This window comes from Stegostoma tigrinum, chromosome 1 (genome assembly GCF_030684315.1).
Source record: "Stegostoma tigrinum isolate sSteTig4 chromosome 1, sSteTig4.hap1, whole genome shotgun sequence".
NCBI classification, from domain to species: domain Eukaryota; kingdom Metazoa; phylum Chordata; class Chondrichthyes; order Orectolobiformes; family Stegostomatidae; genus Stegostoma; species Stegostoma tigrinum.
Window position 1 is genome coordinate 3,247,000 of NC_081354.1, and position 25,047 is coordinate 3,272,046.

The 25,047-nt window shown below is 42.7% G+C and overlaps 1 protein-coding gene across 1 annotated transcript; it reads right to left on the minus strand.

Annotated features, from left to right (window-relative positions):
- Nucleotides 1-7,566: 7,566 nt before the first annotated feature.
- On the minus strand, nt 7,567-17,750 carry LOC125455182 (proheparin-binding EGF-like growth factor). The gene is made up of 6 exons (XM_048536904.2): nt 17,617-17,750; nt 16,966-17,187; nt 14,390-14,576; nt 12,234-12,392; nt 10,191-10,279; nt 7,567-9,260 (listed from the first exon to the last, which is right to left on the minus strand). The coding sequence occupies exons 1-5, from the start codon at nt 17,666-17,668 to the stop codon at nt 10,195-10,197; spliced, it is 705 nt and encodes a 234-aa protein (XP_048392861.1). The 5' UTR covers nt 17,669-17,750; the 3' UTR covers nt 7,567-9,260; nt 10,191-10,194.
- Between the last annotated feature and the right edge of the window lie 7,297 nt (nt 17,751-25,047).

Below are 25,047 nucleotides of genomic sequence, written 5' to 3' on the forward strand. Positions count from 1 at the left end.
CTGGTTTGTTGAGATTGAAGAGCAGATGTTACATTGCAAGGGTAGCCTCAGGCAGGGAAGATTCCCCCTTCCCCCCACCCAACTGCTGATCCTACAATAACAAGAATTTTCATTGCTTAGAATTAACACATGCTGCAGGTAAATGTGGACCAGTGAATGTCTTGTATTGAGATCTCCAGAAGGTGTTTGATAAGGTACCTCAACAAAGGTTAAAAACACGTTGCATAGAGGTAACGCATTGAGACTCTTGGAAGATTCGCTGGCTAACAGAAAACAGAGAGAAGACCCAAATGGGCCATTTTTGGGATATTGGAAACATATAACATGTTGTGTGTTGCAGGTATCAGCCCTGAGACCTCTACTATTTCCATTTATGTAAAATGACTTTGATAAAGGGATGGAAGGGATCATTGCCAAAATCTGGATACACACAGATGGAAGGGTAAAATGTGAAAAGGACACAGGCAGCTTATAAAAAAAGATATTAGTGGGTTCACTGAATGAGCAAAAATCTGGCTAATTTGGGAAAGTGTGAAATTGTCCATTTTAGCAGGACAAATAAAAAACACCTTATTATTTAAACATAGAGAGTTTGCAGAACTCAGAGATATGGAGGGATCAGGGTCTACATGCATTAGAATCACAAAAAGTTAATTTGAAGGGCAGCAAGTGGTGAGCAAGATCAATAGAATGTTATTGCTACAGGGGGAATGTGTTAGTGTGAGTGTGTGCGAATGTGTGTTAGTGTTAATATGAGAGTGTGTGTGAGAGTGAGTGTGGGTGTATGTTAGTGTTAATGTGAGAGTGAGCGTGTATTACTATTAATGTGAGAGTCTGTGTGATTGTGTTAGTGCTAAAGTGAGCATGTGTGTGTGTGAATGCGTCTGTGACAGTAAGTGTGAGTATGTGCTGGTGTTAAAGTGAGACAACGTGTGTGTGAGTGAGTGTATAAATGTGTGTGCAGGAGTGAGTGTGTGAATATGTGTGTGAATGTGTGTCAGAATGAGTGTGTGAATATGTGCGTGTGCGAGTGTGTGTGAATGTGTGTGTGTGTGAAAGTGGATGTGTGAATGTATGTGCGTGAGAGTGTGTGTGAATGTGTGTGTGAGAGTGAGTGTGTGAACATGTGTGTGTAAAAGTGAGTGTATGAATGTGTGCGTAAGAGTGTGCTTGTCTAAAATGAGAGAAAGTGTAAGTGAATGTGTGTGTGAGAGCATGTTGGTGTTAAAGTGAGAGAATTTGTGAGACAGTGAGTGTGAGTATGCCTTAGTGTTAAAGTGGAAGAATGTGTATGTGAATGTGTGTGTGAGAGTGATTGTGTGAATGTGTGTGTGCAAGAGTGAGTGTGTAGCAACATCAAGAGAAGTGACTATAAGTTTGATGAACGAGGTATATCAGGTTTTAAGGAATGAGAGAGGGACAAGCTGTGGATATGATGTGGGTCAGTGAGGACAGTGGTGATGATGAGGAATTGTGAAATAAATACTGATTGTGACATAATGCTGTACAGGAAGAAAGTGTTTAAATAACAGCAGCAATAAACTCAGATGAGAGTCTTAAGAACTTTGACTAATATGTTTCCAAATTCTTTTCTGGTTAAAGCAATGATCCCGAGGTCTCTGTGCCATTTCTATCTTGCTGTTTGAATTTTAATAATGTGTAAATGGATCAGTTATGCTCCTTGGTGATCACACTCCCACATGCAAGAACAATAAAGATTACTGAAGTGAGTTTTCTGTAAAAACATTCACTTTCTTAATGTTTACACACACTGACTGTACAATGACCCACTCTGCTGCCTTTTCCCTGCAGCCCTGCAAATTGCTCCATTTTGAATAACCTATCTTTTAAATAGGTTTAAATAATCTAATCCCCTTTTGAAGGTCACAAACATCCCTCTGTTGCTTTCTTTGCTAATCCCCTTTTATTCATTAAAAGCAAAACCTAATCTAAAACATACACATGTCAGTGGTCTGTGGATTATTCCATCGTTTGAGTCACATCTTGCCCTGTCTTACTGATTGACTGATTGATTTAACAGCTCCTGGCTGAGGTGAGACAGTGTGTTAAAATTTGTCATGGGTGCAACCCACACTTGGCTTTAAAAGACACCCCACCCGTCAACAACAGGGTGCACAGTTTGAACAAATTACAGGATGCTCGCTGCTACAGAACATCCTCATCTTCCACCACAACTTAATAAACAGAACCATCATTTATGTGGGAAAACAACAAGTTGTTTCCTAAAAAAGAAACTGAAAGAACTGCGGATGCTGTAAATCAGGAACACAAACAGAAGTTGCTGGAAAAGCTCAGCAGGTCTGGCAGCATCTGTGAAGAAAAATATCAGTGTTAACAATTCAGGTCTGGTGACCCTTCCTCAGAACTGGGTTAAAACCTGTTCCCTAATGCTGGGGAAGAACCCTCCCACCATCCCCCTGTTTCTGGTGTTATGGGAGCGAGAAAGGTGGGAAAGTGCAGGGCTGAGGGTTCTCAGCCTGTGTATGATATTGGGAATGAAGAGACCATTGGGAAAACATGTTGAGAATGAAAACATCATGGAAAGAAAATGTGTCATTTTTCACACCAGGTTTTAATGGTCTGAATGAGATTCCCACCAGTGAGCAGGAATAGTTCATCGCATTGCAACCTATCTCACCCCCATTTGCGTACATGATGCGGAGGTGCCGGTGTTGGACTGGGGTGGACGAGGGTCAGAAATCACACCTCACCAGGTTATATTCCAACAGGCTTATTTGAAAACACAAGCTTTCGGAACTCTGCTAGTTCATCAGGTATCAGGTGAAGCAGCACTGACACCTGAGGAAGGAGCGAGACTCCAAAAACTTGTGATTTCACATCAACTTGTTGGACTATATCCTGGTATCGTGTAATTTCTGACCATTTGCATACAAATTGCTGATTTCTCAGGGACCCAGTGAAACACGAGACAGATGATTCCTGATTTGAAAGTCCAAGCAGCGACCTGCTGCTAGCGCTTCTCTTGGGTGTCTTTCTTGCTCAACAGTCAACAATATCTCAGGGTACCATGAACTGCGACCTTTGTTCACAGAGACTGGCATCAGCTAAGCACAAGCCTTGCCACACCTTACCATGGCATAAATGAACATAAGAAATAGGAGAAGGAATAGGCCATTCAGTATCTTAAGCCTACCCTACCATCTTACAAGATCTGGCTGATCTGCCCCAGACCTTTGTCCACTTTCATACCAGCTCCTCATTGTCCTCAGATCCCCAATATTCCCAAAATCTACCTACTTCATTTACAGATGCTTTCTGTGATCTACTTTCACAGCTCTCTGCAGTGGGGAATTCCAGACATTCACTACCCTCTGGGAGAAGAAATTCCTTCACATCACAGTTTTAAATGAGTCCCTTATTCTGTAACTATGCCCCTGAGCCTGAGATTGCCTCATTAGTGGAAACATCTTCTCAATGTCTACCCTGTCAAGCCCCTTCAGAACTTTATATGTTTCAATAATATCATCCCTCAGTCTTCTAAACATAACAAGTCTAACATAATCTGTTCATTCGCTCTTGACAAATGAACTCCTTCATCCCAGGAATCAGCCGAATGAAAATATGCAAGGAACTGCAGATGCTGAAATTCGGAAATAAAGACAGAGATTGCAGGAAAATTCAGCAGGTCTGACAGCATCTGTGGAGAGAAAGCAGAGTTCTTCAGAAAGGGCCCAAAATGCCAATGCTGCTTTCTCTCCAAGGATGCTGCTAGGCCTGCTGAGCTTTTCCGGCAATTTTTGTTTTTGTTTCAGTTTAGTAAATCTTTTTATTTGAATAGCCTCCAATGCCTGTCTTTCTCAAAGACAGGGACCAAAACTGTACACAATGCTCCAAGTGTGGCCTCACCAACACTCTGTACTGTTGTAACAAGAATTTCCTGTTTTCTTAGCTCCAAACCCCTTTCATAATGAAGGGCAAAATCCAATTTGATAATTTTTTATGTTTCATGCACAGGAACAGTCAAATCTCTCTACTCTACATGTTTTTTTGGAATCTCTCCTGATTTAAATAATCGTCTGCCTTTTGATTCTACCTACCAAAGTACATGAACTCACATTTTCCCACATTAAACTCCATCTGCCAAGATTTTGCCCATTCCTTCAACATATCTATATCCCTGTACAGATTTTTATGTCCTCATCCCACCCATTTTGTATCATCAATAAATTTGGACACATTGCACTCTGTGCCTTCTCCAAGTCATTAATATAAATAGTAAATAATTAAGCCCCTAGGACCGAATTGGACCAAAGGGTCTATTTCCATGCTGTACAACTCTATGATTCGTTGACTCTATGATCCATGTGTCAAACCACCAATTGCATGTTTCCAACCTGTTAAAATCCCAATTGTAGTGATTGTAACAAGATCAGCCAAGTGGACCTCATACAATGTGAGTTCCCTGATTGGAGCTATTAATCTGATCCAATCAGGGAACCCTGGCTGACAGATATAAACAGCAGTGTCAGAGGTTGTGCTCACTCTGAGATGGCTCTGAGGGAGCTGGATCTGTGTTAAAGACTCTCCCTGTGTAAATAAATGGGGAACTTGTCCATGAGATACAACCCTCTGTAGAGTTATTTCACCCAAATTCTGACGCTCTATCATTTATATGTTAACCAATCTCTTATCCACCTTAGTACATTAGACCCAATGCTGTGAGCTATAATCTATGCAATAACATTTTACACCGTCTCTTACCGAATGCCTTTTGGAAATCCAAATACATTTTATCTATCAGTTCCTCTTTATCAACTCTACTTGTTATATCCTCATCAAGTCCAGCAAATTTGCCAAACATAACTTTGCTTTCAGAAAACCATGATGACTGTGTTTGATTATGTTAAGCTATATAAATGTCCTGCCTTCTTCCTTAAAAAAGATTCTAGCATTTTTCCAAAGGCAGATCATAGACTAACTAGCTGTAGTTTCCTGCTTTCTGTCTCTATCCTTGCTTGTACAGAGAAGTTACATCAGCAGCTTTTCAAATCGCTGGTCCCTCCTGGGATCAGGTGGATTCTGAATAATTTGACCAGCGCCTCCTCTTACCTCTGCAGCCACTTTCTTTAAACCCCTCAGACTGCAGCCATCACTTCCTCCTAACCTGTCTAACTTTTGTCCCATTAGTTTATCAAATGCTTTGTACCTCGTGCTAGAGACTGTTACAAGATCTTTCTTTCCATTAACACCTTGCTTTACTGTTACATTTGGGATGCAAGATATTGGTTCAAGTGATGGTGAGCTGTTTCCTGGAACAGCCGCAGTCCATGCGCTGTAGGGAGCCCGCAATGCCTGTTTGGAATTCCAGGATTTTGACCCAGCGACACTGAGAGAACGGCGATATATTCCTCAGTCGGGATGGTGAGTGGCTCGGAGAGAAACTTGCAGGGGGTGGTGTTCCCATGTACCTGCTGTCCCTGTCCTTCTAGATGGAAATGGTCGTGGGTTTGGAAGGTGTTGCCTGAGGATCTTTGGTGAATTTCTGCAGTGCACCCTGCAGACAGTACACACTGCTGCTACTGAGTGTCGGTGGTGGAGGGAGTGGGATGTTTGTGGATGTGGTGCCAATCAAGCGGCTGCTTTGTCCTGGATGGTGTGGAGCTTCTTGAGTGTTGTTGGGGCTGCCCCCATCCAGGCAAGTGGGGAGCGTTCCATCCAACTCCTGACTTGTGCCTTGTCAATAGTCAACAGGATCTGGCCTGCTCTTGTAGTAACAGAGTATAAAAGGCTAGTCCATTTCAGTTTCTGAGATAATGGGAACTGCAGATGGTCCTGAGATGCTGCTTGGCCTGCTGTGTTCATCTAGCTTCACACTTTATTATCCATTTCAGTTTCTGGTCAATGGTAACCCCCAGGATGTTGATAGTGGGGTTTTCAGTGATAGTAATACCATTGAAAGTAAAGGGACAATAGCGAAGGTGGTCATTGTCTGGTATTTGTCTGACCCTATTGACAGCCCAAGCCTGGATATTATCTAAGGAGTTGCGAATGCTGCTGAGCTTTGTGAAATCATCGGTGAACGTCCCCACTTCTGACCTTATGATGGAGGGAAGGTCATTGATGAAGCAGCTGAAGAAGGTTGGGCCGAGGACACTACCCTGAGGGACCCCTGTTGAGATGATCAGGAGCTGAGATGACTGACGTCCAACAATTACAATCTAAGTGCTATCAGAGACAATTCCCCTCATTCTTATTGCCTGCAATTTTGCCGGTGTTCCTTGATGCCACACTCGGTCGAATGCAGCATTGCTGTCAAGGGCTGTCACTCTCACCTCACCCTCGGAATTCAGCAGTTTTGTCCATGTTTGAACCAAGGCTGTGATGGGGTCAGGATGTACTGAATGGTCCTGGTGGAACCCAAACTGGGCGTTATTGATTATTTGAATGGAAACAATGAGCAGGTTTACAGAGAAAAGTTAGATCATTAACAGAAAGGCAAAATGCTGAGAGACCTGATGCAGACTTGATGGTCTGAATGGCCTCATTCTGCACTATAGCAATTCAGTGAATAACCTTCTCCTGTTTCTTCACTCATTTGTTGGGAATGAGGTTTGACAAGTTGGAAGAGTACTTCATTCTACTTGTCTTACACTGTTATTGTCAGTGCTCTGTTGAGGTCCAACTAGTTGTATGGGAATTTTCATCTGAAGCTGCTATTAAAGGATTGGTGTAAATAGAATGAAGTTCTGGACAGTGATGCAGTGATTTTGTGACCTACTGGGTCTGTCAGAGGTGAGGGGTTGGGGGCAAGATGATGACCAGGACAGAAAAGCCTTCAGAAGTACATATTAAATGGAGAGGTCGAGGAGGAGCTCGCTTCGGGAGTGGTGGGGGGGGCGGGGGGGGTGGTGGGGGGTGCAGGAAGAAGTACCTTGATGGATCCTTCACAAGTTGCCAACACAGGCCAAGAGGAGGTGAAATATGAGCCAACAGTGAGAAGGAGAAATCTAACCTCACTGCAAAGGGCTGTTTAATCAGCTAACCCATTTACATCACTCATACTGTAATGTGACTTTGAATTCTTTGAGTTTCGCAGAAGAATCATATTGGACTTGAGTCATTAATTTAATTTCTCTCATTGCAAGTGATTCCAGACCATTGAGATTTTCCTCCTAACACTTACTGTTTTTCTTTCAGATTCCCAGCATCTACAGCATTTCCTGCCACTGTATTTGTTTGAGTGATTTTGACCTGACAGTAAGTGTGACTATTGTGGGAAAACAATGGATTATTTCAATGCTCCATGAGTGACAAGGGGAAAGGTTCACTTTCAGTAATGTCATTCTGAGCAGCAAGAGAGACACTGAAATTTCAAACCTCTTTAGAAAGGTTTCCACTGGATTTCAGTTTCATATTGAAGTTTAAGTTTCTGTTTTGCAACGTGTTCTTTAAATAGACATTGGATTCTACCTGAGTCATGAAGAATGTTGAGGGAGAGAGAGAAATCTGTGGTGTTACAAAGCTTTTAAGAAAAGCAGTGATCCTCCATTAATTAAAGGACAGTGATTTCTTCAACGTCTCCTTTATTGACCATTTTGTTTCACAATATTTTCATTACTTGGAATTCATAAAAAAAGTATATAAATAACTTTAAATAACAAATAAATACTGATACGTTAATAAACCTGAAGTAATCTTTGATACAATTCCACACTTATCCTTTAGCAATCCAAGAAATAAGAAGGAGGGCTGCTGAAGGCTCAGCAGGGTGAAGCTGGGAACTGAAGGATTGTCCCCAATCTGTGCTGTGTGCATGAAGTTTCAACACGGTTGTACAGATATTAACAACAACAAAAGCAAAGCTTCTGGAAGAGCTCAGCAGCTCTGGCGCCATCTGTGAAGGGGAAAACAGAGTTAACGTTTCGGGTCCCATGGCCCTTCCTCAGAACCGGATCTGAAACATTAACTCTGCTTTCTCCTTCAGAGATGCTGCCAGACCTGCTGAGCTTTTCCAGCAACTTTGTTTTTGTTCCTGATTTACAGCATCCGCAGTTCTTTTGGTTTTTATTTGTATAGGTATTAATGTTGGCTTCAGTGGCCCTTGAAAGCAAGGGAGACAGGGATGGTGGGGAACCCAGGATTTCCTTAAGTGATCCTTGCCTGAGGGTAAGGTAGGATAGAGCTTATGCGGATGTGCACCACATTTGATGATAATTCCACGGAAGGACCTCAAATGCATTGCAGAAAGCTACAAGACTACATTTTGTCTTTAGCTGATAACACTTACACAATAAAGTCCTTTTTGCCAATGTGGTGATACCAAATTTTCACAGCCGCCTGCTGCCCATTACTGACATTATCTGTAACATTATCCATTCCTCACCCAGCCGGTTTGCTGCTGAAACTCCCTTCAATGATTTTGATACATCCCCAGTCCAAACTCTGCCTCTGGCTCAATCTCGAGCCAAAGCATTGTACCATGAAGCGTTATTAGAATATGACCCCTCTGTGTTTGTTAGATCAATCCAATACAGACTGACATTGAAAATTGTCATTGGTGCTTTCAGTGGCTTTCCCTAATGTATCCCTGGAACCTGCAGCATTCCCTACCATCAGGAATGCTGGATTTCTCTGACTCTGCCCCTTTCTGCAAAGCTCTTCCCCTCACCCCACCTTCAGTCAAGTTCTGTTCCTCACTGACAAACTCTCTCTGCTTCCTTGAAAGCACTTGAAAAAGAAAATGACACATTTTCCAAAGACTCTTCCCAGCCATTAGCTCACTAGGCAGGCCAGTTGGTTTGTGATAAGGAGTAACACCAACAGCAGGCGTTCAATTCCCACTACCGGCTGAGGTTACCACGAAGAACTCCCTTCTCCTGAGGTATGGTGACCCTCAGCTTAAACCATCGCCAGTTGTGTCTCTGTGTAATGAGAGAACAGCCCCATGGTCTGGCAAGACTATGGTATCTTCATCTTTCTCTTTATCTCCTTCCTTGAATCAGTGCCAATTTCTTTTGCCAGATAGAAGGGTCTGGGGTCATAGGACATTACATAATTTCAAGCCATGCTATATAAATCAAGTTGCTACTCTTTAGTTCATCTCATATGTTAGCTATATCATTGAGTTTTGGGTTTCATACGCTGCTCTAAGTAACTGTAGACATCAAAAACAGCCATTAAACAGGAGTTGGAAGGAGAAGTGGACATCTTATAATAGATGTGGAAGACTGATATATTGGACGATTTCTTCAGGTTAGAAACGTCTGATGCAGTCCTTCCTGCAAATACAAGTTTAACCATAATTAGTATCGGTGAGTCAATACAATATATGCTTCAGGCAATACATTCAAAACTAGATCATTTCCCACTGACATAGTAAGAACAGCAGATGCTGGAGTCAGAGAGAACACAGTGTGGAGCTGGAGGAGCGCAGCAGGCCAGGCAGCTGATTTTCTGAAGAACGGTCCCAACCTCAAACTTCAGCTTTCCTGCTCCTCTGATGCTGCCTGGCATGCTGTATTCCTCCAACTGCACACTGTATTCTCTCTGATGCTGCCTGGCCTGCTGTGTTCCTCCAGCTCCACACTGTGTTCCCTCTGATGCTGCCTGGCCTGCTGTGTTCCTCCAGCTCCACACTGTGTTCTCTCCGATGCTACCTGGCCTGCATTTCAGGAACTAAACCCAGTACCAAGATGGCAGATAGCACACAGAAGGGAATATATGTGCCTACAGCCATCTTGCACCCATGTCCCAGGAGTATCGGCAATGCATTTCTTGGCCAGAAAGAAAGAGATTTTTGAGGAACCAACTGGGATCCTTCAAACTACCTTCTCATGACAACTTCCAAACTTTGCATTCAAAATGACATTAAAAATAAAGCAAGGAAAAAACAGCCAGGGAAATGTTTTTACATTTTGAAAGAAACATATCACAAGAGCTTGACATTTCTCAATCTCAACCAGGATACTCATCGTGAAGAAATTCAAAAGTCTGGAAATTTCAGACTACATCTGAAAGTAAGTTTAAACTCAAGAGTGTAAACACGTGATTTGATTTCAAAAATTCTATTCCACAGAGGTTGATTTGTAGATTTGACAAATCCATTTAAAATTAACTGAATGCAGATATAATTCATTTTTCAACTAGTGTTAAGAAACTCACAAAGTCTAACTTCTCATGTAAATAAGCACCGAAGTAGTTTAACTTACATTTTTAAACTACACTTGCATTCTCTGTTCTCAGCTTTTGTTTTTCTTCACTCAATACATTATGCTCTGTCTGCATTTTTCTCCGAATCCTGAAAAAAAGGTGTTATTAGAAATTAGAAGTCACTGGGTATATTCAAGAAAGAGATAGATATGTTTGGTGGCTCAGTAGTTAGCACTGCTGCCTCTCAGCGCTAGGGACCCAGGTTCGATCCCACCTTCCGGTGACTGTCCGTGTGGAGTTTACACATTTTCCCCGTGTCTCTGTGGGTTTCCTCTGGTTTCCATCCGCAGCCCAGTGATGTGCAGGTAAGGGCGTATTGGCCAGGTTAAATTGCCAACTGTGCCCAAGGATGTGCAGGTTAGGTGGGTTAGCCATGGGGAAATGGAGGGCCCCAGGGATCGGTCTTTGGAGGGGTGGTGTGGGCCGAATGGCTTGCTAACACACTGTAGGGATTCTATGACATTTGTAGATTTTATGGGCATTAAGGCATATGGGGAGAAAACAGGAATGTACCATTGAGATAGAGGATCAGACTGAATGAGGAAGCAGGCTCAAAGGGTAGAATGGCTGGCTCCTAGCTTCTATAAATGCAGTGATGAATACAAAAGAGGTATTTAACCCACAAGAGAGAGTGGAATGAGGAGGCACATTGATAGGCTGAAATCGAGGTTTGTGTAGAGTGTAATATAACATGGATCAGTATTCATGTAGATGCCTGAACACACACTGTTCACTGTATTGTTTGCAACTAAACCTCCCTCCCATCTATAATCTGAAATGTAGTGAACCAGGCAAGTTTTATTTCCTTCAGATATTCATATGCAGAAACCTTGCCAGCATCGAAAGGTGTTAATAGTCAAAAGAACAGATTCAGTGATAGGCTACACCACCTGGAGGAACCACACCTCATTTTCCGCTTAGCAATTTTACAGCCTGTAGGACTCAATTTGGAGTTCCATCGCTTCAGACCATGACGCCTGGCTTCCAGTTCTCCTCCATACTCCTCCCTCCCCTGGCCATGCCTTATTAGTCTCAGCTTCCTTCCAGGCCCTTACTATCCTGAAGCAGAGTCGCCAGACCTGAAACATTAACTCTGTTCCTCTCTCCACAGTTTCTGCCAGACTTGCTGAGTTTCTCTAGTGCTTGTTTCAGATTTCCAGCCTCCTCAATATTTTGCTTTTACATGTATGAAGTGAGCATTTAGTTATAATTAGCATGTAGTGATAGTAGCCATTAACCAAGTCTGTTAACATCAGTTTCAAAGTCATCACTTGCAGCATTGCCTCCAATGCTCTCTATTATTGAGAAATAGTTGTGTTCACACCCGTTGACTCATAGTTAACCTTGACTGAATGCAAGTCAATGGTGCCTCATTGAAGATTAATTTGTGTGCCTAAACCTTGTGAAACCCCTCTAATTCAAATAATCCCTATAACATGGAGGCAGGCCTTTTGGTCCATTGAGTCCACACACAACCCCTCTGGAGAATACCCCGCCCAGCCCCAGCTCCAGCCCCATTGCCCTGCCCTACCCCTGTAACACTGCATGGGTAATCCCCCTCCATATGGTTCACCCATCTAGCCTACACATGCCTGGACACTATGGGTAATTTCCCACGGCCAACCCATCCTAACCTGCACATCTTTGGACTGTGGGAGGAAACCAGAGCACCCGGAGGGAGCTCACGCAGACACGGGGAGAACGTGCAAACTCCGCACAGACAGCCGCCCGAGGGTAGAATCGAACCCGGGTCCCTGGCGCTGTGAGGCAGCCGTGCTAATCACTGAGTCACCGTGCCGCCTAAATTGGTTACATTTCGTACCAGGGACAAGTATGAAACAGCTCAGTGCTGGTGCCACTGGGTAAACAGTCATTAAACAAGGAAATATTTTTGTTGATTATGGAAATAAGGCATTATAACAGCCGTGGCATACAATAGAGTAATTGCATTGACAGTGATATGGTAATTACAAGCGATGGAAACTGTAGACACCAATAGACAATTTCTGACACCAAAGCTGATCCTCTTGAGCCATACTCACCTCATTGTTGCTACAATAGTCACAGCAGCTACCACAAAGAGGAGTAGCATTCCCGCTGCGACCACCAAGATGACAGAGAGACTATTAATCCGCTCCTCGGCTGTTCCAGTATACAATGTCTTTATCCCACAGCGTTCATTTTGGTATCCAGGAAGGCATCTACATGTGAATAAAATTTCTAAAGTTAAAAACAAAATGAGTAAAACTTCAGCCAGAATATCCTACAGCTGCAGTGAGATACTATATTTACAACCACACCATAACTAAATCTAGAGCCTTGTGTACGGTCCTAGACTCTACATCTGTAAAAATAAAACAGCTACTGGGGCACTGGAGAAGCCACATAAAATATTTGAGGATGGTAGCAGACTGAGAACGTGCAATTGTCAGGAAAGTCTGAGCATACAAGTTTATGTTGTTTCTCTCTTCTCATGTCCCAATGGCAGGATTTAAGGGCAGTACGGTGGCTCAGTGGTTAGCACTGCTGCCTCACAATGCCGAGTGACCAGAGATTGATCATACCCTCGGGCAACTGTCTCTGTGGAGTTTGTGCGTTCTCCCTGTGTCTGCGTGGTTTTCCTCCCACAGTCCAAAGATGTGCAGGTCAGGTAGGTTGGCCATTGGAAGTACAGGGTTACTGGGATAGAGTAGGGCCTGGGCTAGGATTTTCTTCAGAGAGTCCCTGTGGACTCAATGGGCTGAATGGCCTGCTGTAGGGATTCAATGACAATAATTTTTTTAAAAAGGTTTCGATACGCTAGGCCAAGTCTAATTTCTCTCGAACTGAGTGGCTTGCTAGGCACTTGCTGTGTGCCTGGAGTCACATGTAGGTCAGACGGGGTAAAAAGGTGGCAGGTTTCCCTCCCTGAAGGGCAGGAGTGATGGGTCTTTAAAACAATCGACACCTGGTCAACATTAGACTAGTTTTTAACCCCAGATTTTCTTTCATTGAATTCAAATCCCACCAACTGTGATGGTGGGACTCAAAGCAGTCTCTAAGCCCCCTCCCTACCTCCCCACCTATACTCTCCTCTCCACCTATCTTCTTTTCTCTCCATCTTTGGTCTACCTCCCCCTCTCTCCCTATTTATTCCAGAACCCCCACCCCCTCCCCCTTTTCTGAAGAAGGGTCTAGACCCGAAACGTCAGCTTTTGTGCTCCTGAGATGCTGCTGGGCCTGCTGTGTTCATCCAGCCCTCACACTTCATTATCTAAGTCTGGGGTCCTGGATTGCTACTTCAGTGACATTACAAAATGTCACCATAGAACGGGAGTCACAGTCTGGAACAATTTACATAGTTTCAGGAAGAGATATGGCCATTGGGACTATTTGAATAACTTCTTTCAATGTGGGAAAAATAGCCTCTATATGATGACAAGAACATAAAGATTACAACAATCTGTTTCAAAATCAATTTTGCCAGTTATGGGGATCCACAAATAAAGGGAACAGTGGATGTGGCAGCCAGCATTCTCCTCCCTTTATAAGTAGCCAAATTTAAGATAATATAATGTTCCAAGGATCGAGAGATTTATCAAAAAACATTGACATTTTTGAAAGGATGGTGAAGGAAAATGCAAAAGCTTGATCAAAGAAGTCAATTTTAAGAAACATCCCGAAAAGGAGAAGCAGAGACAGAAAGAGAGACAGACAGAGAGAGAGAGGGAGACAGAGAAACAGAGAGAGAAAGACTGAGAGAAGAGACAGAGAAACGGACAGACACAGTCAGAGACTGAAAGAGACAGAGAGAGAGAGAGACAGACACAGAGGGACAGAGAGAGAGAGAGAGACAGAGACAGAGAGACAGACAGGCAGACAGTTGGAGACAGAGACAGAGAGAGAGAGGGAGACAGAGAAACAGAGAGAGAAAGACTGAGAGAAGAGGCAGAGAAACGGACAGACACAGACAGAGACTGAAAGAGACAGAGAGAGAGAGAGAGACAGACACAGAGGGACAGAGAGAGAGAGAGACAGAGAGATAGACAGGCAGACAAACGGAGAGAGAGAGGGAGAGAGAGAGAGAGAGATGGAAAGGTTCAGAGAGGAAATCCTTAAGCTTAGTCAGCTAAAGGTATTGCTCCCATTAGTGGAGTGATGGAAATTATAAAACATGCCTGGTAACTGGAAAGGTCCCACTGCAGAGTGATTCACTTACACACATGATGTCTTGTTGAGTTCTTTCAAGAAAATACATTTCCCATGAATACAGTAATCCTTGTACTCATTCTTGCATGGATCATTCTGCTTCTTTATTCCAGACCTCTTCCTCTTTCCCTTATTCCTAAATTGTCTTGGGCCCTTTTTCTTTCCAGTTTTGTTCTTGGGTTTAACAATTGGCTGGACTGGAAGCAAAAATGAACGGATGACATTTCAAAGCATTCTTCACACCCTCTGATCCATGTCCCCACCCAGTTTAACAACAGCATTCTTCCTTTATCTAATGCTTTTCGAAGAACATAAACACATTATCTTTTTTTACTGTCTATACATTTACATTCACAATATAGACAATATATTTCCACACAGGAGTGTTTATCTGCACATGTATCATGTTTCTAACTTTATTATATAAATGGTTCACCTCAAGTAACAGTTTCTGACTCCTGGACTGCCACTGGTGTTGAGAAGCAATTATCTGTTCTTAACAGGATTTACATTAATGTTTTTTGAGGGTGTGTCCATATGATTCTGCTTTCACTAAAGCAACGAAATGTGATCAATAAATCTCCCCACACCCAGGTGATTTCTTTGCCCTGGTAAACATCACATTCTTGTGATCTGCTCCTGTGATCACAGGTTCCTGATGCCAAGGAGTAAATGGTGAAATGAAGTGAAAACATTAATGTTAGGTCTTCAAACTGAGTGTGTTTTGTGTTTTGTAGCCTGTTAGAGACAAAGAAGAGGAGTGGGCCATTCAGTCCCTCGAGCCTGTTTCGCCATCCACGGGACTGCAATTTGCCAGTAGCTTTGGGAAGATACTTGGGTACAACTTGACAAATTGTCAGAACTGTAAGAGTAATTTCAGGATTAATTTCCAGCTTGTGACCAGAATCGGAACTCTAAAAGTAAGATGTTATTGAAGAACACAGAGGGACAGAGAGAGAGAGACGGAGAGACAGGCAGGCAGACAAGTGGAGAGAGAGAGAGAGAGAGAGAGAGAGAGATGGAAATGGCTAAACCAAAACAAAACAAAAATGAAACATGAGTCAGATTCGCTGTGTCCATACTGGAGAGTTCCACCTTGTGACTAAAAGTGAAAGAGCAGTGTACTGCTGGAATCATTACTCTCACAAAGCCTGGATTCAGTAACAAAAACACAAGTTGCTGGAAAAGCTCAGCAGGCCTGGCAGCATCTATGAAGGAAAAAACAGAGTTAATGTTTCGGGCCTGGTGACCCTTCCTCAGATTCAGACGCTTCCTCAGACCCTTCCTTAGATTCAGTAAAACAGTTTAAGATGAAGCAATACATTCCTGGCTTTATTCTCATTGTTGTCTTTAGCAGTGATAAGTGAAAGCTCGTTAGAAATGAGCTGGCTTTAAACCAGCAGTTCCTTCAGTTTAGATTATCCATTGAAAGGTCATTGACCTTAATTGGTTTCCTCTTCTGAATGGGGCTGCTTGACTGTTTGAGCACTTCCAGCTTTTGCTGGTTTTATCTCACGCTGACAGGAACTGCAGCATATCATTATTTGATTAAATTTGTTTGGAATTTTGCACCACATTGATGAACTCCCAGCTTCTACTTTGGTCAGATGTTCAGAACCCCCTGAATTATGCCTGGTAAAAATCCACAAAATCCTTACATACCACTTCACTTCAATCCCATTATAATGGATCCTATCTGTTACACTGTCACTACTAGTCAAAGCTCACTCTCTGCACTGCTAATGAACGATTATTGATCAGAAACATACCTCAACAACATTGCTCTCTGTGCAATTGTTGCCTAGCTCACTGGAGTATTTCCAACATTTTCTGTTTTTTTATTACACACCCGTCATTTCAAGTAACCTGCCGTTACAGAGTCAGACAGGAATGCAGAATTACCTTCTCAGATTGCAGTGCCAAGCTGCTTTCCAAGTAGTTCAAAGTTTGAGCTGTTTGAGAAAGTCCAAAAGGCAATTTAAAACCACTAATCCAGTGTACTGCAGATCATTTCCCCATGTATGAACAAGAACCCAGAAATGGACACCTGGTTATACACTTGAAATGGAATCAAACCAGTGGCATCCCACCAATTGGACTGGTCCAGTATGTAACCGATTAAATTCACGCTGGTGTCAAACCAAATCCAATTCATACCATTCACTGTTGGTGTGGTTACAACTTCAGTTCCAGGACTAAACAGTTTTGCAAAAGGTACCTTTTATAAACTACATTTAAATCATTGGACTGAGACACACTGCAGATACTGATGGAGGTCACTGGGATATCTAACCTGTTGTCACCGCATTAGGTTAATTCAGAACCCTGAGCTGAAAGTCTAAATCAATACATTCCAGTGAGCTATTGATTCATTTACAACACTCGCATTTTGGGGCCATTAGGGTTCAAGAGAGAATTGAGTGTAACATTCACTTCCTATGTTATTGATTACGTTACATACACATTGGGCATATTGAACAATTTATCTTAGACACAGAAAGCACAATAAAGTCTAGGTATAATTTCTGAAACTCTGACTTAATGGGGGGGAGGGGAGGGTTGGAGATTATAAAGGAATGTACAAACCTTTCACTGGCAACACTCCATCTTCCAATTCCTCAGATGTCAATTCGTCATATTCGTCCACATAATCATCATCTTCATAATCCTCATAATCCTCTCTGGAGCTATGGGCCAGTTGTTCCGTGTCACTGGGGAAGGTTACTGCGGGAGATGAAGTTGGAGTGCTAGGGGGCACTGACAGATCATTCTGATCTTCAGCAGAACCTCCCACTGTCCTGAGACTGACTGCAACAGAGAGATTAACGTTTGAACAGTTAACGCATTGAAAACGCGTCCCAGACACAAATCAGTTTGGCCCTGATGATGACATCAGGAGCCAGATTCCACTTCAGAGGTGAATCAGATGCTAACAACTACCTGTTGGTTTTTAAACAGGAAAGATTGAGACTTTACAGAAACCTTCGGTGCTGAGCAGAAGCTGACAGCAATTGTGTTTTGAAAGCTACAACAGATTTGAACCTCAAATAAAGTTGTGATCACAACTGTGAACAGTTCAGACCTGTTGAATTCTAAAGTGAAATAACAACACAGCTCACTCTGTGCAAAGAAAAACAAGTTTATAATATGTTTCCATTTTGCTGCATATGCATGTTTAACAGGTATCTTATCTTTCTGAACCTAATGTACAAAGTTTAAGGAAAACACATTTCTTACCAGCAATTACCACAACCAGCAACAACTGAGACAAAGCTGGTAATTTCTTCATGTTTCATTCAATGATCTCAGGGACAAGTTGCCGAGGTGATCCCTTCACTCCTGCTGCTGGTGAATCCTAGAGGAGAGTGCTGTGCTCCCGCAGGTGTGCACTTATCTGCAGCACCTCCTCCCATTTAAACACGCTGTCACTTAAAACCCCAGTGACGTCAGTCCTGCCCCACACAGCCTCACCCTAACACAAATCTGTGATGCTACCCAAAGTGGGCAGGAAAATTTGGACCCTTTCCTAACAGTCCCAACCAGGAGACATTGACCCCCATCTCACTTCTTGGTGAACTAAAGACAGATATCAGTAAGTGGAGGAAACTTTGTACAATTACTGCTGAGAGCTTGCCCTTCAAACCATCAAGCCAGGATCAATTGCATGGTGAAACATGACAACCGACTGTTGCTGCCCACTCTGAAAACAGCAGCTCATCGAACAATAAACCTTGTGTTCACCCCTCACTTCAGACCCCTGGCCACGGAAAACCTCATCGTACTGACAGATAGGTGCAGAGGTGGGCACTTTCCAACTCTCACATCTCATCTCCAGAGGTGAGGGGCAGATCCATTGGGAATTTCACCTCCCAGCCCCACGCCTCTCCAGCCAAGAGGCCATTAAAGGTGAGGAGTGTGAGGACCGAAAATGGGAACCAGAGATTGGGGAGCAGCCCCTCCAGTTGGTAGAATACCAGCTGTGACTTTGTCAGCCAAATGTAAATACAAAACTTTTCAGCATGTGTTTCTGTACAACTTGGCAGTTGAGGTTTTCTGTTTTGTTTTTAAGGCCTGTAGGTTTGAAAGCTTGAAAGAACAAACAAGCCCATTCTTTGAATAGCGCACTCCCAACTTTATGATTAGCTTCTTTGAAAATCTCAACACAACCTGGTAGATATTTTACCTGTTCGGTCATAGGTTGAGACCCGTTTCAGACAATTGAGTACAAAATCTAGACAGCTGACTGATTCAATGGTTATCTACTTTAGATAAGATTTAAATCCTGTCTGCCCCATCACACAAAAGTAAAAGATCCCAAATATGGCAATATTTTGAAAAAGATCAAGGGATATCTCTTCTGGCCAATATTTGTCATTCAACTAACAACACACAAACAGAGAGAACACAGTGTGGACCTGGAGGAACACAGCAGGACAGGCAGCATCAGAAATAACACAGTGTGGAGCTGGAGGAACACAGCAGGACAGGCAGCATCAAAGGGAACACAGTGTGGAGCTGGAGGAACACAGCAGGCCAGGCAGTATCAAAGGGAACACAGTGTGGAGGTGGAGGAACACAATAGGCCCGGCAGCATCAGAGAGAACACAGTGTGGAGCTGGAGGAACACAGCAGGACAGGCAGTATCAAAGGGAACACAGTGTGGAGCTGGAGGAACACAGCAGGACAAGCAGCATCAGAGAGAACACAGTGTGGAGCTGGAGGAACACAGCAGGCCAGGCAGCATCAGAGGGAACACAGTGTGGAGCTGGAGGAACAGCAGGCCAGGCAGCATCAGAGGAGCAGGAAAGTTAACATTTTGGGGCAACCTCTTCGGTTCAGAAGAAGGGTCCCAAACCAAAACATCAGCTTTCCTGCTCCTCTGATGCCTGGCCTGCTGTGTTCCTCCAGCTCCACACTGTGTTCCCTCTAATGCTGCCTGTCCTGCTGTGTTCCTCCAGCTCCACACTGTGTCATCTCTGATGCTGCCGGGCATATTGTGTTCCTCCAGCTCCACACTGTGTTCCCTCTGATGCTGCCTGGCCTGCTGTATTCCTCCAGCTCCACACTGTGTTCTGACTCCAACATCTGCAGTTCTTGTTTTCTCCGAGTGAGTTATGACAGAGGAATAGATATTCAGATTATTCTGGCACTGGGGAGCTTACTGTGTATAAATTGGCTTCCACTATCACTGCATTGCAATAATATCTACATTTCCAAACTAGTATAGTTTGATGGGATTTCCTAAGCAGATAAAAGGCTTCATTCTGTCTCCTTATACTTCTATCCCCAGGGCATGTGTCAGCACAGGCCATTTAAAAAAATACTTTAGATTAATCATTAGCCCAGGCCATAAATATGACTAATTATTATATTGATTCACCCTGGTTACCAAAGAATCTCTTCCAGATCAAAGCAGGAAAGGAACATTGAAGGGATTTATTCACATCCTGAAATACCATACTTAGAGAGTCACTAACTAAGGTGGTGTCTCAAATGAATCCCAGCCCATCTGCCTGTTCAGGTGTCCACACAGGATTTCACACACCCTATTGAATGTAGACCAGAGTACCCGACCATCCTATCTCTCAATCAATGCTGCAAAACAGAATCGAGTGGAACTTTGTGTCAACTATATGAATTTAATTTCTGGATACAACATCCATGGTCAAAATAAATTTGCCCTCAAAAGTATGAAACTTGTTTGGAACCTATTGAAAAGAATCTCTGTGTTCATCCAGCTTCACACTTTGTTATCCATTACATCAAGCTGGGGTTGTATGTTCTATGACAAAAACTGCTCAGAAACAGACACCTTACCCATTCCCTACTGCTGGAAATACTGTAACTCTTTTTTAGTGCACTACTAATACTTCTGCTGCTTCCAGTTTGGAGAATGTCTTGAATATTCTGCATGTCATCTCTCTAATGATCACAAAGTGTGGTGCTAATAAAATGCACTTTATCCCCAGGTATACCAGTGGGAACTCATCAAAGGCTCCTAGTGACATCCCAGGGTTTAACGTGAACATACACTTGTCAGTGTCATCCCACCTGGGAGGAATTTCGATAAATTACAAAATGCATCAGATTTTTCTTGGTTGAATTTATACAGAAATGTAAATTCTAGGAAAGCTGCTAGATGGTGAGACATATGGGTGAACAGTAGAAAGCAGACAGCGCTGATAAAGACATGGTGTTGTCAGAGGATTGGTAATGTGTACAGTTGATTATTAATAGGAAACTGAGTTTATCTCATATTGTTATAACAGTCATAGAAGTGATCAAGTGACATGATCGATTGCATTGCACAGCAATTACAACACAGAAATCAGCCCATCAGTTTAACAGGTCTATACCAGTGTTTACACTCCCCCCCTCACATACACCTCACCTAATCAATACATCCTTCTGTTCCTTTTTCTTTCATATTCCTATTTAACTTGTTGCTAAATGCCCCTCTGCAGTCTGCCTCAGCAGTATGCTGTTGCATATAGTCGACACTCTCAGGGTCAAACAGGTTCTCCTGAATTTCTGCTGGATTTATCAGTCAATTTCTTATATTTATGGCTCATGATTCTGGTTCATCCTTACAGGTGGAAACACGTTCCCCACATCCAAGCCATCAAACTCCTTCCAAATTTTAATTTTCGCTTTTCAACAGAAATAAACCCCAACTTGCTCAATCTTTCTTGGTAGTTAAAACTTCACAATTCCAGTAAATCTTTTTTCTTTTGCACCTCCTTCAGTATTCTTACTTTAACATGTTCTCTGTTTGCTGTCCTCCAAGTGTGGTCTAACAAAGTCTTGGTGTAAGTTTAACATAAAGTGCCTTCTCTGCTTTCTAACTCTTTCTAACTTCTCCTAGAAATAAACTTCATTGATGTATTGGCTATTTAATGGTTTTATTTAATTGATGTTGCCACTTTCGACAATTTTGGATTTGAGCCCCTGAATTCCTCTGCCCTTTTACTCGTTGTCAAACTTATTTTGCAAAGAGTATGTCGTTTAACTGTACTAATTACTTTTCTAACAATGGTCAAAAACATTCATGAAGTAAGCAGATAGGCTAGGAAAAGGTAAATGGGATCTTATATGGAAAATGCACTGTAATTGAGGTATGTAGTCAAAAAGTAAAACAGTTTGTGTTTATTTTTAATTTGTTCATGGGTTTCTGATAAATCTCAGTTTTACCTAATCATAAATATAAACACTTTTTAAACTCATTGATGATTAGAATATCAATTATAAATAAACAATGATTACTAGAATTCCAAACTTTCAACACATTTTAGTGGTGGATTTTCACAACTCAAATCAAGAAAAGCCAAAAAAGATACAGAATGATAAAAGGCTTGGATAATAACAGAGAGATAGATTGTTTAACTTTCAGCTGTGAGTGTGAAGCTAGAGGACATGTATGTAGAATCATCAACTCCACTGCAATTCTGGAAGGGGTTGAAAACTTCCTTTCGAATGATTTAATGCTGCAATAACTAATCTATTTTGAGGAGAGTTGGATAGTAATTTAACTAGAAGTGAGACTGAAGGTTAAATTCAGCTCTAAATCAAGCATGACTTATAATTGAAAATGTGACCATATCACCTGGAGCAACTTCTCACTTTTAAGGTCTTTGAAGTTTCACTTGCATTTAATCACCTTCCTCAGGAAATTCTGATAAATTAAGAGGTCATTATTATTGCTATTTATTTCTGGTCTCTTGGATAGAACAAACTTTATAGATGAATGACCTTCTGCTGATCAATTCTCTTCCATTTTCCTTTTGATGCAAATAACAATCAGAGAGAGAGGAGTTAGAAAAAATACTGTGAGGGAATTTCTATTATTCTGCCCAAAGAGTTTCCAAGAGTGATAGAAAAGTTATTTTCATGGTGCTAAGTTATTGGTCTATTGTTACAACAAGTTATAGGCCTGGGCTTGTTGGTCTCCTGCTGTCGCCTGTTTATTTCGCTTTACATATAATGCCAAAGGGGAAATTCTTTCACTGAATGGTTATCATAAATCATTCAGCTTTAATGAGAGATTTACATCCTCTCTTACGTACAGAGCAAAATTTAGCCGAACACATTGAAAGCAATTTAAAGGGAAATGTAGGACATGATGAAAATGACTACATAAATTTTACGAGCGTCAAAACCATTGCAAATGGTTACTACAGCATCATAAGAGGCAGTCAAGTGGGTCAGTAATGAAATAAACAAATGAGGCAATTATAACTTAGGCTAAAGTACTCAGGGAAGGGCATCAGGGCCTGGTTAAACTGCATGCCCAATTTGCTGCATGATTCCCCATACGAGATTATTACAGCTTTATTGCTCAATATGACCCCATATAACACATGCTACTCAATGAAGGACCACAGATTATTTCTAATGACAGGGATGTTGGTGATGCTGCTTTAGTCTGGCGTACTGACCTCTACATTGCAGAGACTGAGCACCAGCTCTCACATGCTTCCTCCGATCTCCCTCTGGATCATGAACTCGCAATGGAACACCAGGCCATTGTATCAACCATGGTCACTACTCTCATTCCTTCTGGTGATGACCTCCCCCTCTGCCTCCGAGCTCCCGACCCCACACAGTTCGCATCTACTTACCTAGACCCATTGTTTCTGCTTGCTCCTGCCCCACAGAACTCATCTCTTCCTACCTCGATTACCTTTTTTCTCCCCAAATCCAGTCCCTTCCCACTTACACTTCATGCCAGATTTAGAATTTCCAGTTTGTCGGTTCCAGCCACCTCCTCTTTCCCATGAGTATGCAGCCCCTTTATACATCCATCTCCCACCAGGATGGTCTCAGGATTCTCCACTTCTTCCTGGAATAAAGGCCAGAACTGTCTCCATCCACCACCACTCTCCTCTGATTGGCTGAATTCATCCTTACTCTGAACAATTTTTCCTTTAATTCCTCTCACTTTCTTCAGGTCAGAGGGGGTGGCCATGGGTACCCGCATGGGCCCCAGCTATGCCTGTCTCTTTGTGGGGTACGTGGATCACTCCTTGCTCCAGCCCTACTCCAGTCCCCAGCCATAACTCTTTCTCCTGTATTTCGAAAACAGCTATGGATTTGGAAAAGTATCAATTTCGCTTTCAATTTCCAACCCACCTTCATTTACACCTGGTCTATCCCTGACTGCTCCCTCCCCTTCCTCTGCATTATGTTTCTATTTCTAGGAATAGGCTGGTCCTAATATCCACGACAAACCAACTAACTTCCTTGGTTACATGGACTGTAATCCTCACACCCTGCTTCCTGTAAACACTATTCCCTTCGCCCAGTTCCACCCATTCCATCACATCTGTTCTAATGGTGCCAACTTCGACAAGGGAGCCTCCAAAATGTCCACCTTGTCCCTCAACTGAGGATTCCCCAGCTCCGTAGTTGACAGGGCCCTCAGCCAGATCTGACCCATCTCCCACACTCCCGCCCTCACTCCCTCTCTTCCCTACCACAGTATCTATAGAAATATACAGCTCAGGAACAGGCCATTTGGCCCCCTTGTCCTTACCTACTATCCCACCACCATCCACATCCAGAGGATCATTAGCCGCCACCTGCAGACACAAACTTTATTCATTCACAGGATGAGGACATCGCTGGCCAAGCAGCATTAATTGCCACATCCCTAATTACCCCACAGCAAGTTCCCCATTCTCACTCCCCTCTGGGTGAAGGCCTTTCTCCTGAATGTTCCCATTGATTTCAGATAATTTTATATTACCAGGTTTGGACTTCTCTCAAGTGGAAACCATTCCTCTGCAAACTTAGGGCAGCACGTTGACTCAATGGTTAGCACTGCAGCCTCACAGTGCCAGGGACCCAGGTTCAATTCCACCCTCGGGCGACTGTCCGTGTGTGGAGTTTGCTCATTCTCTCCGTGTCTGCGTGGGTTTCCTCCAGTTGCTCCGGTTTCCTCCCACAATCCAAAGATGTGCAGGCTAGGTGGATCGGCCATGCTAAATTGCCCATTGTGCTCAGGGGTGTGTAGATTAGGTGGGTTATAAGGGGATGGATCTAGGTGGGATGTTCTGAGGGTCAGTGTGGTCTTGTTGGGCCGAAGGGCCTGTTTCCACACTGTAGGCATTCTATGAATAAAAAAAACTTCAAACACCTGGGATACATTCTTGATCAGTCAGTCAGAGAATCAAGGGTTACAGAAAATTGGATGTGAGGAATGTTGGATCAGCCATGATCCTGTTGCATGGTGGAACAGACTTGAGGGGCTGAATGGCCTATCCTGTTTCTTATCGTCTTATGATGAAGTCACACTTTGGCCTTCGCTTTTCTAGAGGAAAGGAGTCCAGTCTGTTCAGTCTTCCCTGATCATAATAAAAACTGAAAGAAATGCGGATCCTGTAAACCAGGAACAAAAACAGAAGTTGCTGGAAAAGCTCAGTAGGCCTGGCAACATCTGTGAAGAGAAAATCAGAGTTAACGTTTCGGATCTAGTGATCCTTCCTCAGAACCTGGCCACTATAACCTGGATCTAAGAGTCAGACTGACCCATGAAGGTTCTGTATCCGATCAGTGATTCTGAAAAGACTATCCATGATTATACAGATTAGACAGACACCACCACATTCAGATTTTAAAATAAATTTATTTAACAAATAATACTTTAACTGAAAAATTCAATACAGAAAT

Coding starts and splice junctions, on each gene's coding strand:
- LOC125455182 (XM_048536904.2), bottom strand. CDS start 17,668: ATGAAGAAATTACCAGCTTTGTCTCAGTTGTTGCTGGTTGTGGTAATT. Junction 17,188..17,616: donor GCTGGTTGTGGTAATTGCTG/GTAAGAAATGTG, acceptor TCTCTGTTGCAG/TCAGTCTCAGGACAGTGGGA. Junction 10,280..12,233: donor ACTATTGTAGCAACAATGAG/GTGAGTATGGCT, acceptor CCTTTTTTTCAG/GATTCGGAGAAAAATGCAGA.